At 43.5% G+C, this 15,051-nt stretch overlaps 3 protein-coding genes across 3 annotated transcripts; 2 read left to right on the top strand and 1 right to left on the bottom strand.

The window, feature by feature from the left end:
• Positions 1 to 808: 808 nt before the first annotated feature.
• On the bottom strand, positions 809 to 2,266 carry EAE97_005291 (uncharacterized protein; the record flags this gene model as incomplete). Its single annotated transcript, XM_038875803.1, has 3 exons — positions 809 to 1,731; positions 1,827 to 2,025; positions 2,075 to 2,266. The coding sequence occupies 3 exons, from the start codon at positions 2,264 to 2,266 to the stop codon at positions 809 to 811; spliced, it is 1,314 nt and encodes a 437-aa protein (XP_038733140.1).
• An 830-nt stretch (positions 2,267 to 3,096) lies between these two features.
• On the top strand, positions 3,097 to 7,351 carry EAE97_005290 (uncharacterized protein; the record flags this gene model as incomplete). Its single annotated transcript, XM_038875802.1, has 4 exons — positions 3,097 to 3,275; positions 3,328 to 3,418; positions 3,465 to 6,683; positions 6,734 to 7,351. The coding sequence occupies 4 exons, from the start codon at positions 3,097 to 3,099 to the stop codon at positions 7,349 to 7,351; spliced, it is 4,107 nt and encodes a 1,368-aa protein (XP_038733139.1).
• Positions 7,352 to 9,572: 2,221 nt separating this feature from the next.
• On the top strand, positions 9,573 to 12,762 carry EAE97_005289 (uncharacterized protein; the record flags this gene model as incomplete). The annotated part of the gene is made up of 3 exons (XM_038875801.1): positions 9,573 to 9,669; positions 9,730 to 10,932; positions 11,012 to 12,762. The coding sequence occupies 3 exons, from the start codon at positions 9,573 to 9,575 to the stop codon at positions 12,760 to 12,762; spliced, it is 3,051 nt and encodes a 1,016-aa protein (XP_038733138.1).
• Between the last annotated feature and the right edge of the window lie 2,289 nt (positions 12,763 to 15,051).

Genomic DNA, 15,051 nt, shown 5'->3' with positions numbered 1-15,051 from the left:
GTGAATATAGCCTGAATTCATCACAGGGGCTTTTTAGTGGGAACTCTAGACAACAAGCGAATGTGGACGAAGAGACGATTGCATGTTTATTTTAAGTATTATACAGCATCATTTATGCAAAAGCTTCAACGCACTCTTGATTTGGTTCATTGTGGCTATCCATGATGGAATGATCGCGCAGTGTTTATTGAGGGAACAGATCAATCACCCAAAACAGTGATCGGAGGATAGAAGGCGAGTTTGTGACCGTGAGATCGTGAGCATAGATGACAAGGCGGAAGGCATAGGAAAATATGTTGAGTTCGGGGCATGATTTATATTGAACATCTATGTGTAGCATGAACTGAACATCTGAAGATTTTGCATGCATCTGGCCATAATCTTGTCTTCCCATGGGATAGTTCTTATCTTTATTTCATTACATTGCGTGCGAGCCGGCGCCAGCGTCGTTTTAGAACCTTTTTGCCTGAAAATAGAAATAGGGGTACAGATACAAAGAAGAAACCCCTTATAACCTCCGCTTCTGATCTATGATAATTCCAATGTATATCGACATATCAACTGAAGTGATTACTTCAAACAACTTGATTGTCCCAATTGAGATAATTACCTTGTTTGGATTGATTGATTGATTGATATCATTAGCATTTAAACTGATATCGATACCTCAACTGATATAATCGTTCCAATTGATACCAATATCTCAATTGGTATGATCACCTTAAGTAATACGATTGTCCCAACTGCCCAATTCATATCATACAATCACTCTCGTACTCTCCCATACAATACTACATAACTACTTTTTTCAGTAACTTCTAGGCAAGCCAAGAACCTTCTCTCCAACATAATTCATGATCATTTCCCTCGAAACTGGTGCAATTCTTGGAACAAAACACTCTCTCAAGTATCTCTCAACATGATATTCCTGGGCATAGCCCATGCCGCCCAAACTTAACACGCTCCTTTCGCAGGCAGTAAAGGCTGCTTCAGCTGCTAGATATTTTGCACTGTTGCACGCAACACCAACAGCTGCCTGGGTTATTGTCTCATCCGTAGTTGAGCTATCATATAATTTCGCAGCATGATAAGTTGCCAACTTTGCGGCTTCGAGGTGCATGTATGCGTCGGCCAATGGATGTTGAATACCTTGATTCATACCTATAGGCCTGCCAAAAACAATTCTTTCTTTTGCATACTGGGAAGCCCGGTACAGGGCAGCATACCCGAGACCTAGTGCTTCGCCTGCCAAAAGACATCGTTCAGCGTTCATGCCATGGAGTACAATCTTGAAACCTTGCTCTTCTTTGCCAATTAATGAATCGCTATTAACAACGTAATTGTCGAAGAAAACCTCGTTCGCATCAATAGCACGCCCGCCCATCTTTTTGATTTTCTTGAGTTCAAGACCGGGCTGTTTAGGATCGAAATCTATGAAGAAAAGGGATAAACCTTCAGAAGGCTTTGTCACTTCTTCCAATGGAGTAGTTCTAGCCAACAGCACCATCTTTGTTGCCACCTGTGCTGAGGAAATCCATATTTTCTGACCCGATATTTTATAAGTATCACCTTCACGCGTAGCTCGGGTTCTGAGCTTGAGAGTGTCCAAACCAGTGTTCGGTTCGGTGACTCCAAAACACACTCGCCAGGTACCGTCAATCAACTTGGGTAACATTCTTTGACGTTGCGAGGCTGTCGCAAATTTTGCGACAGGCTGGGTAGCGTAAACATCTGATTTATATGGATTAGCATTGTGATATTTGAAATTGTTGAACAAGGGAAGGCTGAGGTTCACGTCTGATCACCAAAGTAGTGGGTAGACGAACTTGCATGTATACTTTGGGCACCAGCCATGCCTCCACCGCTCTCAGATATAGTCTGCAAAAGCATCGTGGCTTCTGAGATTCCAAGACCCGATCCTCCAAGTTCTTCCGGAAGGGCAATGCCGATCCATCCGCCCTTTGCTAGATCACGATGTAAATCGTGAGGATATTCCCCAGTCTCATCACGCTTTGCCCAATATTCCTGACATATTCAGTGAGAAGTCACGGCAATTTGAACCGGAATAACTTACATCAGGATATTTTGAGCAAATTTTGGCAATGGCTTCTCGAACCTCCAATTGCGTGTCTGAAAACCCACTTGTCTCCATCAGTGTATTGGCTCTTAGGGAAGTCGAAGCTGTGAATGCTCTCCTGGCAACCGCATTTTGATTCAGTCTTAGGCCTAATAACCTAGAAATGTTGGAAACTCTGGTGCAAATCATTGTGTTGCTAAATAGAATTGGAAAATGTCTTTCTTCATCAGCATGTAAGCTAAGGTTTCAATCCATCTGACTCTCTTCATAGATAGAAGAAACGTGGTAGTCAGTCCTGTTGTTGTTTCCCGCGGCTATTCGAAACAAGCAGGAATTGACCGCTTGCGAAACCATTCAATAATCCAACTGGCCCATTTCAATTGGAAGAAATGAAACTTTAAATTGAATTATGTTAACTGAAGAGTCAGACTCTGTTGAGCACTATAAACTCTCATGGCTTTATTTGTGGCTGGATTATTATTGCGGGCGAGTTGGCGCTCGCGTTGTTTTAGAGCCCTTGCGCCTGGGAGTGCAGATATATGAAAGACAGCTGGAGACCTTATGATTGTGCCAATCTGTACCACACAATCAGTCTCATATTATAACATGAGACTACCCATATAATTATATGTTTCGACTAATTTAGTAAGGAGACTCTACGATATACTGTCTGCGAAATTTTCTATAAAAGAAACTCGATACAATGATTTTCTCGCAGACTCGAAAAGATACATTTTACTGGCATGAGGTAGTGTCGTGAAACAGTCATGTGATTCAGAATTTAGGGATGAGCCGTTGACGCGTGGGGGCAACCAAAACAATCATACAGCATCACTAATAAGTTTACGAATTTTAAGACTTCAGCTCATACTCTCATGACCACCACAACGCAAATCGCCCAGCCTTCAATTATTGCTAACAGCTTACAAAGAAATGATCTTGCCATCTTCCGAGTAATTAATCACGTCCAATTATTCGGTACTTCATAACACGACGCGCTGTTTTGAACAGCAGAAAAAATGGCGGCAATGCGACCAAACAAACGATTGCAAATAGGGTCGAAAGGGTGGATAGCAGAGGAGCGATCGAACGCGCTGCAGCTTGCAGCAGCAGAGGCAGAGGAGTTTACATTTGCTGCTAGGAATGAGATTGACTGGTTGAATGAACATATGGCAGAGATATTCAACAAGAATCAAGTGTATGTAAACAAGCCTGCGACATTGGGCACGAGCTGACCTTATGTTTTGTAGGAACGTCGCCGAAATATTTAAAACGCCGGGGAAATTACGTGGGAAGACACCTAGAACAGCTAGGAAACTGAATCAATTGGAAGTGCGCGCAGTATGTCTATCAAATGTATGTAGCGATCTATACTGATACCAAGCAGCCATTATCCGATGTCTTTTCGGCAACACTGCATGGAGCCCCAAGTCCATTTAAACAAGCCTACCATGAGCGCTCACCCCCAAAATTCCGAGTAGCAGAGGACGCCCCGGCAGAACCTCACGAGGAACCTACTCAACCGCAACCCTCACCTTCGCAACCTACACCTTCACATCGTCCATCTAGCTCTGGCACTGCACAGAGCAGTGTTCAGCGCAAACCTTTCATCAACGCGCTTGATTCTGGTTATTACGGAAGTCAGCTTGAGGAGGCGACGCAACCTAATACTCAACCTACCGAACCAGAACCATTCGCAACGAGCCCACCCCGACAGTTCATAGCCCGAGAAGATACAATCGAGCATGAAGACAATGAAGAGATTGCAAGCAATGCAGGTAACATAGAGAATGAAGGAGACAGGCCTGAAGACAAGATAGCCCCCGTCGAAGAGATACCAGTCGCAAATTTAGAGTCCGAAGAGCAACGAACCGTCGAGGTTTCGTTTCAATCTGCACAAGAAGGTTCGCCAATAGCGCCCACCATTGAGGCAGAAGCACAGACAGAAACAGGGACAGAAGCTCAACAAGTTGAGGTTGGTGAAGAAGACAAGGAGCCGACGAACAGAGATCAGGTCATGGGAGAAGTTGAATATCCCAATCTCAACTTACAGCCTCATGACCAGAGCTCGGCCCATTCGTCACCGGAAAAGCGTTCACTACAGAAATCTCCATCTAAATCTCCGGCAAGAGCCGAATCTCCTTTCAAAGAGCCTTCGGTAGAGCCACAGTCCTCACCATTAGCCCCGCAAGATGACCCTCAAGATGAGGACGAGCAGATGGATGATATTCCTGATGCTCAATCGGCTTCCGAGGGATCAAGCCCCATACGCCCTATTTTCCGCAAAAGCAGTTTGAATTTTGCTTCTCTACCTGCACGAGATTTATCCAAGAAAAGTCTCGGGCATCGTACTTCGCGTACAAGTCATTATGGTCGGCCTACGGGCGGAAAGAGTCTGGGCAACGTCAAAGAAGATCTCGCAAACAGAAACGAAGACGAAATGGACGTTGATGAAATGCTTGAGCCGACTAGACGGGAAGAATCCGAAGCCGAAACATTACTAGCACGTATCCACAATAAAACGTCGACACAACGCCTTCAGGACCAGATCAGTATGCTTGGTCAGTCTCAGCCTACAACCAGACCTGCCTCGAAATCTCTTGTGGGTGGCATAATACCCACACGCCAGTCGATACAAGCGATTCAACCTCCAACGCCCCAACATAGACCAGAGGAAGCATCACCATCATCAAAAGACAAGTCCTTCGCGACTCCAGGTGCCTTCCCTGAAGATGAGGATAGCTGGATTGGACCTCCAACAACAGCATTGCATGGAAAGTCGATTTTCAGTCCCCGCCCAACTATCGCCAAGAATCACACTGCAGATGTGATGGAGAGCGTGCGTGGCAAAGAAACTGTCAGTGGATCAGAATTCATCATTCCCGAGAATGGAGATGAAGGAAGGCAAACATCTCCAATCCGTGAAACCAATGTAAGAGGTCTAACCAAATCCATCTCGACTTCATTTATATCCTCGCCTAAGAGAGCCGTTGGGCCACAAAGTCCTAACAAATTGATGTCGGTCTCCAACCCAAATCTTCCCATCAATGCAATTGATGAGGATTCTACAACTCCTCCAAAATCTCCACCCAGGACTCTTAGGGGAAGCCCGTTGAAGGTTGCGAAAGACAAATTTTCTTCAATTTTAAAATCAGGAAAGACTTTATTTGCAAGTAGCGCAGCTGCAAGTGCTGAAGCAAAAATTGAAACTCTATCATCATCTACAAGAATTTACCAGAACAGTGTGCCTTCCTTTGAAGATGTACTTCAGAATGAGAACAGCCATGCTGAAGTCTCGTATCCGAAAATAGATATGCATTTCAATGATTCAATCCCGAAACGTATGCAAAGTCCTGTCAAAGCTACCACCCGCAAAACTAGAGCTTCTACCGAAAAGGAAGAGAAACGCAAAGAAGAGGCCGCTAGAGAGGCTAGAGAAGCTAGAGAAGCCAAAGAAGCCAAAGAAGCGCAAAAGATGAATGATCAATTAGAGAAGGCACGCATGAAGGTCAAAGAGGACGCACGTGTTTATCATCAAGAGCAAGAGCGAGCCGCAGCCATGCAGAGAGAAGTAATCTCCCGGAAAGAACAAGAAAAATTGGCCAAGGCGAGTCAAGTTGAAGTGCCAAAGGCAACTCGAGGTAGTCCACGAAGAACGAAAGCTCAATTGGAAGCAGAGGTCATAGCAACTGCAGCTTCATCAGCCAATCCGTCTTCTGGTAAGGATACCGATATGACTGATGCCCCAGCATCGATGCCACCGCCGTCTATTCCAAGACCAAAGTCACAGATTGGGCGACCACAGGCTAAACGCCCATTAAGACCAGTGAAAGACACCGCTCCCAAAGCCAAGGCACCAGCGACTGTGATACGCGTCGATACTGGCTCTTCACGCGGTCAGCAATATCATCCATCTAATGCAACACTTGCAGCAACTTTGGAACAGTCCTTACAGTCTTCACAAAGCGGACACCTACGAAACAAAGCTAGCTCTAGTTCGCTACAAAGCAAATCTTCGAATAATAGCTTCAAGGCGCAAGCTAACAAAGCCCTAGAAGCAGCCGCACGAAAGAAAGAGGCTGATGAACTTGCTGCTCAACAAAGAAGGGATGCGAAGTTGGAAATGGAACGCCAGCGAGCCGCTACAAAGGAAGAGCAAAGGCGACAGAATGAGCTAACTGTCAAACGTGACCAAGAGCGTCAACGGGAGCAGCAGAAAGAAATCAGTCTTAGCGAGGCTAACAAAAGGGCCATCGAAAGAGCGAAGCAGAAGAGAGCTCCTCCGCCAGCTATTCGACCTCAACAAAATACCGATCAATGGCTTGAGAAGTCATTGCCACCAGTTCCACTTCAAAGAAATGATCTGGGTGGGCAAGCAAAAGCTACCCGTATGAACACCGCCAAAGCACCGCCCAAGAGACCTTTGCTGGAGAACAATGAGGAGATGGCTCGCCCACCAGTTCAGCGAACTGCTCCTTCAATTCACGGTGACCCCCGCACCAAACGCCAAAGGACCAACGAGTATCTTGATGAAGAAGATGAATTGACGGAGTCTCATCCCAAAATGACTGCTCCCCCGATTCGTCAATCCAGTATTCGTCCAAAGGTAAGCATATATTCATAATCAGTTCAATTTGTCATACTAACTAAAGATAGGAGATGCCCACAAAGTCGTTGTTTGCAAGCGGATATGCTCACGCCCCACCGCCTGCTAATTTACAAAGGTCTACTATTGTTTCACAACACCAGAATAAAATTGGCAATCCCATGGATATGACTCAGGTTTCTAAGGGAGCCATTCCATTTGCATCAAGCTCAAATGGACAGTCATACAAAACACCCGCACGTAATGTAAGTCATGCCTCAGCAAAGGCGGCAAAATCTGCAGCAAAATCATCGCCACGATACGAGAATGGAGAGAATATTGTTCTTCCCGAAATTCCTAGTGATAGCGAAGACGAAGATGATGAAGATGACGAGAAAGAGAAGAAAGCATTCCAAGGGCTCGGCTGGACAGATTCTCCTGAGATTCGCAAACAATTGGCACTCCAAGAAACTATTGATCCATCCAAGATTTTCGGACGACCCCAAGCCTTGAACATGGAAGAAGTGTTTGATAAAAGCAAGGATCGATTCCACAAATTTAGAGCTAGGACATCCAGTGCCAACTGGAGTGGATCTGATCGCCTTACGGAAGAGGAGGTGCGCAAGGACTTGGAAGGGAGAGATCGTGTGCGAAGGCAAGGTGGATGGAGTTATGATCCCTCATTTTAAGCTGCGCATCTCAGTAAGTGAACCCAGGGTCACAGCTATTGCTCAAGATAATCATGGCGGAAGGGCATGGATCTTTTCACGTATCGAGTATGTATGGCGAATTATGCAGGAAATGTTATGGTTTCTGGATGATTTGAATTCTGGATGACAGAGTTCTGTTGCTTGATTATGTTAGAGTCATGGCAAGGCTTATCATGGATTGGCGATGGAGTACGATTTTGGTTTAACAGGAGTTTGGGGGGAACAATAATCAATGAAGCGAAAATTAATCGTTCTCGCAAAGGGCTGGAGTAACTTGTACCGAAGTACAAACAAACAATGGAATATGAACAAGTTAAATATATAATTATATGTGGAAATTACTCTGGTGATTTACAAGTGTGATGCTGTGGTTTATATCTTTGAGGTTCTTTCTTTCAATGAAGACTTATAACTGTAATAGTATAGTAATATGTGAACTCCATCCCGTTTGATGAGCATTCTTAAAGGAAATCTGTAGCAGGACCTCTGCAGACATAGGTATAATAAATGATGTTATTCGGATTTTTGTGTATTTATCATGCCTCGTAATAATAAGTCATCATACAATGTCTCGTTCCCACCTACCTGTACTGACCAAAGATCCTCAGCTGACAGGTTGATAGACTGACCGCCTTCTACATTCGTTCACCGATCATCGAGAAAAAGTAGTTATATGAGGAAGGGATGAAATTGATATCCATGCGAAAAGAAATTTAGGTTGTACCAGAAATGAGCAGTTAGTGTAGCAAGAAACATACGCGGAGAGATGAAGGACTGGAGAGACGATCTCAGGGGTATCATTTGTTTCGGAAGTTTGTTTTGTTTCTATGAATCTCAATATACTTCTTATTACCACTGGACCTGGGTCCCACGAGATCTGCATCTGCATCTGCATCCGTATGTCTACTACTGCAGTTCAGAATGGTCACTGCTTTCATGCCTCCCAGATGAATCATCGGTGGTGACATCTTTCTCGTATGTATGTATCTTGTTCTAGATGTTGTCTCTACGTCATTTTTGTGGTGTATCTGTAACGTCAAGATTGAAGTGGGATTCGTTGTGTTCATTGGATGGATGTGTACCAGTACATTTCCTAAACAGCGCGCGCATTGGAATCTTTGATCTGATGTGATACGGCTGGAATGTAAGAAATGTAGATTTATATTTTAAGGGGAAAAGAAAAGAAGCTCGTTAGGTAGAGATGGATATACTTTCATACCACTGTCATATCTCTTGCCTCTTGATCAATGAGTACTTACTTGGTAGGGCGATGTAAAGTACCTGGTAATCATCTGATCGCTACCTATGACCAAATAAGGCTCAAATGATATACTAGGTAATTCAATAAGGTAAATGTATATATTCACCAGCTTCGATAGCTTTGGAATTACCTAGGTATGTGTACCTACATATATATGCTGTGTATAAACATACAATTTGAGTATTTGTAAATTGTTCAAAAATTAATTGAATCCAGAAATGACATGATATCAATGACAGGTAAAAGAAATATGATTAATTGCCTACCTCCCACCTAGTAGTACCAACCTACGAAGGAATCACTGTTTTCAGGGTCTTGGTCCGTGGATCATCGGCGATTATTTAGCCGCCTCCCTCCACCTTTTACCTGTAAACAAATCCCACCTACCTAGTATTGCTTTTGACTACCAGCTCTACCTTTACCTCTACCTCTACCTCTACCTCTAACCTTTACCTTTACCTCAGAATAGGTATCACAAGCCAAAGAAAGTCTCTCTTACTACTGTTTTGCTGCCAATTTCGACGGAGTGATACATACGCCCGTCCCTTCCTTTCATTTTAACTTCAACATCACCTGGTTATCCACACATACTTTCTTATCTACTAGGTACTGAACAGTATTGCAGGATAAGTTGCGCACGAATTTATACTTACAGCCCACCTCGAGATTTATTAGGTCCTGGCCAATTTAAATAAACAGGGTAGCTGGGCCAACACAGGATCTTTTCCATTTCCTTTTGCTATCACCACCAAAACTTCAGAAGTCTTCTCAAATTCTAAGCCCCAATTTCCGAATGGAATATTCAGTGTAGCCAATAAGTCATTGTCTGCCACCGGTCCAATAATCCAGTTCGTTGTCTCGACTTAGAAGATACCAGAAACTTTTCCACATACGTTTTGAGCTTTGCAACTGAATCTGGTCTGAACCGCCCCTTCAAAAATGGTGAAGGCAGATTTCGATCGGGATTACTATGCTGATCTCGAGATTGATTCAAGTGCTTCGATAAATGAGATTAAGAAACAATTTAGGAAACTTGGTACACAATCCTCTGTCTTAGCCTTCCCCGCGCTCAAAGCTAACCTTTTTCTCTTGACAGCTCTCGTGTACCATCCAGATAGAAATTTAGGAAAGGAAAGCGACATTACTGCCAAATTTCAAGCCATTCAATCCGCACACGAAGTCCTCACAGATCCGTCGGAGCGACAAAGATACGACGATGCTCGATCGAGGTTCAGATATACATCAGCTTCAGCTTTCAGATCTACGAAAGGAAATCCTTATTCAAATTATGGCTCCGAATTCCCTCGTCCGCCCAAACCACCGCCATATCGACCCAATAGAAATCCTCCCCCACAATCTGCTGGTGCTGCGAGATATTCGACGTTCACAACACCGAAACAATCAGCCAGCGCAGCGGCACAAGAAGGGCCCGAGGCGAGGAAAAGTACGTTCAATGCATGGGAGAGCATGAAGGGTCATCAGAAGACACCATCATCCGGTTACAGAACTGGTTCAGGTCCGACATGGAATACACCAAAAGCAGCACCCAAAGAGTACAATTCTCAACCAAGTCGCGAAGAGAGCAGCTTCAGGGGCTTTAATGCACCTCCAAGAGCTAAGCCAGGATTCGACGACTATATCCCCGACCCTCCACGAAAACCAAGTAATCCTCCACCTCCTACACCAAAAAGAAATGGATTCATGCCTAGCAATCCGGGAGCGGATGAGCCATCTGCAGGAAAGGGCAATTACTCTACTTCCCGTGTCAATAGAAACATGCCGCCACCACCGCCACCAAGAGACTCTCCATCATTCGAGCGGGAACGTGAGAAGGAGGATACTCCACCTAATGCTCCACCAGTCAATCATAATACCCGTCCATCGGCGAAGGTGAATGATCCTTTGCGACAATTCAGGACCGAAGAAGAGTCACCATACGAGCCTCGTATCAGTACGCCATATGCCAGTGCCGGAGGGGAGAAGTTTGATCCATTTGACGCAGCCAATGTAGCAAGGTCGAAGAGTACCCGAGAGAATGTTGCTGAACCAAAAAGTAGAAAGCCTGTTCCACGTGCTGGATCTGATTCAAATTTACCCTCCCCACGTCCAAATGGTACTCCAAAGAGTAGCCCTCCCAAGACAACACATGCATTTGCATCCTCCCCTGATTCATCGGATTCTGGTAATGGCCCAGAGATCAATCCCCAGAAACCACGGGTATTTGCCAAGCCTAGAAAACCTGCACTCGCTCAAGAGCAAAAACAGCCAGATGCTGCTCCCCCAGGAACATCGAATCAAAGTGAGTCTGGTTCTGAGACCTTGAATGAAGATGAAAGATCTTAGCATATAACGACCCTCGTTTACTAACCTCGTTACAGATAAAACTCCAGCCCAGGAAGAGCCTAAACCACAACCTTCAATGTATGATACATCTTCTAAGTACACTGCTTCTGACTCCAAGGAGCCGCTCCATCATATCAAGCATGCATCATTCCCTGGAACCCCTTCGCGTCCACCCCTTTTCAACTCCAAAAGCATGCAGGATGCATACAAAGAAAAGTACCCTGGTTCTTTTACTACTGCAAGAGAGCGTCCCACTGCATCACCTCTTAGTGGAGGTTCTTCTCGTCCTTTAAAAGGGTCTCACCCTGGAGACAAAGACGAATTAAATCGCAACAGCGTTGAGTCTGCGAACAAACTGAATTCTTTTGAGGCTGCTCAACACAATCTCGTCGACCGATTGGTAACCAACAAGGAACGGGCTCAGAATTCTCGTCAAAATGGTCCTGTAAAGCCAACGAAGAGTATTAACCACCAGGTCCACAATGATAAGGCTACATATTCGTTCAAGTCGACGCCAGCTGAGACGAGTAACTTTGCCAAGAGGCCAAGTTTTGTCACTAAATCTCAATCTGCATTTTCAGTTGGCGATTCGCGTTTGAATTCTTTGTTGTTGGATAAATTAAATGCCCATGCTAATAGTAATTCTCATGATAGCTTCTCTATGAAACTGGATGATGAAACATTCTCTCCAACTCGGCCTAAGATCAATACTACATTTTCCTCTGAAGAGTGGCATGGAAAGTTTGAAGCTGGTGGTGATTATTTTGTACCAGAACGTAAGAGTACTCAAATCCCGGTTTCCTCCCATGTCCGTGCTCAGTCAGCAAGTCGGCCAACAAGAGGTCGATCTCCCGTTAAGAGCCGCTCAGCGGATTCAAAACCTTTCCCGGCATCAAGAGTCAATTCGGATACACCAATCGAATCCCCCGGTGGTACTAAGTTCTCTCCAGAGGACTGGGCAGAAAAATTTAAGCCTCAAACATTCGCTCCTCCGTCAATCCTATCGCCTACTAAGCCTACTGTTCCTACACGAATTGGGTCTCGAAGACCAAGAGTGCCTATCGCTAAGCCCACTGTTGGCTCTGCTGCGGTAGTCATTGAAGATGACAGCGCAGATGACAAGCCGCTATTTACTGGCAGAAACCCCAAGCCCCCAAAGCCCCCGGCTAGTCCAGATGCAATGGATGTCGATTCTCCTCCCCCAGCTACACCAGCTCCTCCGCCACAAGTTGCACCTCCACCAGCTGCACCTCCAGCAGGCCAGTCCACACCAGCTTCACCGCCAAAGGCTAATGTTGGACTGAAGATCAACACCGACCAACTCAAGAGATCTGCAGCCCCATCACAATCTCCAATTGACGCAGAAGGCCTGGGAGTCGAATTTAATGACATGAACATTCAAGATCTTCTTTCTTCCCTCAACTTACCAAAGCCACCCACTGTTCCGAAGTATACTCACGAATCGAGCACATCTTTGTCACAAGGTATATATTTATCGTCATTTACAGCTTATATGGGTGACTGGGATGTTTTTGCCAAGCGCATGTTGCTACATCTCCTCGCACGCAAGAATCAAAACGATGGACTAGGATCAAATCGTTGGGAAAATCCCCAGGGTCTCGACATCTACAGACGTGGTCTCAAGGAAGATGGGGCAGTCATGAGTCACTGGGTCGCAGCGATGGCAAGTCATGATCAAGCCATGAAAGAATTTGCTATTCACAAGGAGCGTTTCAACATAGCAGAGGGTCAAGAGAGGGAGAGACCAAGAAAGAAGACACACTAATTCAAATTCCGCCGGCACTTGTTTAATAGTATTACTATTCTGATGATAGTACACTCCGACTTTTTGTTATTTGCTGAGTATTATTTTTCTAGAGATACATCAAGAGAAATGACGTGGATGTGATGGGGAAGGTTCAATAAATAAGATGAAAGGAATATGATTGGAGGGGATTCTGGTGACTAAATGGAATGGGTGCATTGGTTCGTGGACATGATTTGGAACAAATAAAAGGAATTCGTTTGGTAGCATGGTCTGGAAGTTTTGGTTCTGGTTCGACTTCATTATTCACGTTGGTTTTATTAATTTGATTGATTGGCTTTTGAATGGCTTCGTTTCCAGATACCCCTTGGGATAAGGATGGATGAATGAATGGATTGGCATACATATTAGGATTGTATTTTTCATTGAAGTGCTGAATAACGCGAGAAGAAAGATATACTACGCGAATTCGAGGATGTTTTATGGAATGAATGAATGAATGAATGGATGGATGGATGATTGGGATGAATGAATGAAATGAGCATATTGCATACTTCGTACATACATACATACGAGACGCGCCTTAGAACAAATAATCTTGTAAATTTAGAAGTTGACCTTTTTTTTCTTGAGATTTCTTCTGAGATTTATTCGGTGATTCTGGTGGTGGTGGTGGTGTGTGGGTGAGTGTATGAGTGTATGAATTGGTGTGATAGGATCAGTTTGAGTAAATGATGGTATAATAATTACGGTGCGAAGATTTATTATGTGCATGGAGATGAAAGCTCGCTGATCTAGCTGAGCTAGTTGGTCGTATAGTACAGTAAAGCATGAAAGAGAGAAAATCTGGGAGATTGAGAGGGAATGGAGAGGGAATTAGTGTGTATCTGTGTAGTATCTTTTTCTGAATAGAGAGTTGGAGAATTGGGAGGGGGAAAGGGGGACAGAGAAGGGAGAGGAAGAGAATCGATGGATGTATGGTGGAGAATGAGCTGGGTGGTGATGGGATGGGTCGTGGGAGTTCTTTAGGAGGAGATTGGGTTTGAGAGAATAGGAGAAGGAGAGGGGGCATGGGGTGGGGGGTTATAAAAGGGGAATGATAACTTTCTGTGCAGGTGATGGACGACGAATGATGGTTGACATGTGATGTGTAATGAAACTACCTAGTAGGTGATGAACTAGGGAAATGTATCTAGGTATCTAAGTTTTGAGTGAGAGCGAGAGTGAAAACGAAATTTTTGAAGATATAATGATTACTAGGTAGATAAAGCACTATATATTGGACAGAGAAATTAGAAGAGGATACCTACTACTCACTAGCTCATACAATACGTCGAGGTGAAACAGGAGGTCTTGATTAAAGCGGGAGATTCATTGAGTATAGCAAAGTAGTATGTGGCAGGAAGAGGAAGAGGAAGAAGATAAGTTTTTTTTTGGGGGGGGGGGGAGTTGAGAGGGAAGTGAGGTTGTGAAGGACTGGCTGTGTGTATGAGATGAGGAGGTGGATGGGTGTGTTTGGGAGATGGGTGGGTGGATGGTTAGATTGAGTTGGATTGGTTTAATTTGGTGAGCTTGTGGATGAGGGGATGAGAGTTAGTTCAGGAGTAGAATGGGATGAAATGGAATGAGCATTAGGATATAGATATCGAAGTATGATGTGTATTTAAGATCTTACATAGATACATATAACGATATAAGAATACAAGGATATAAAAATTCGCAAAATATAGAATCAAAGTCGATGAAGTGGAATGATATATGTACCTATGCATAGGTACATTGTAAAAGTTGGGCCCATTTGGCTCGAGGCTCGCATTAATATTGACAAAGTGCACATAAGTAAATTTTTGCATTATATAAGAAAAAATATGAATTTATTAATAGTTTAACTTACACTATAAAAAATATAATCTAAAAATAAGTATAGATCTAATTAAAAGTAAAACCTCTTTAATAATCTTATTTCTATAACTCTGAACTCTACCATCACTCTATTTAAATCTAGTAATATATCAATATCTATCAAAAAGATTTGTAGTTCTAATATTAAATAGTTTATTGAAGATTCTATTTGGATATCCGTTCAATCAATTTTATTATCCATTGTTGTTTAGTTAATTTCGATATATATTAAGGGATCTTATCAATAAGATGTTTTGAAGTATATAATGTAATAATAGTAATACTAATAATAGTAGTTGCTAATATAATACAACAATTATACTTATAATGTCTTTCAAGTATTATAGATATTATAATTGTAATAATATTATTTCTGAATAAAATGAAGATTGGAAATAATACTAAAAA

Source organism: Botrytis byssoidea, assembly GCF_014898295.1.
Source record: "Botrytis byssoidea strain MUCL 94 chromosome Unknown BBYS_009, whole genome shotgun sequence".
Taxonomy (NCBI): Eukaryota; Fungi; Ascomycota; class Leotiomycetes; order Helotiales; family Sclerotiniaceae; genus Botrytis; species Botrytis byssoidea.
This window is presented reverse-complemented; position numbering and strand designations above follow the sequence as displayed.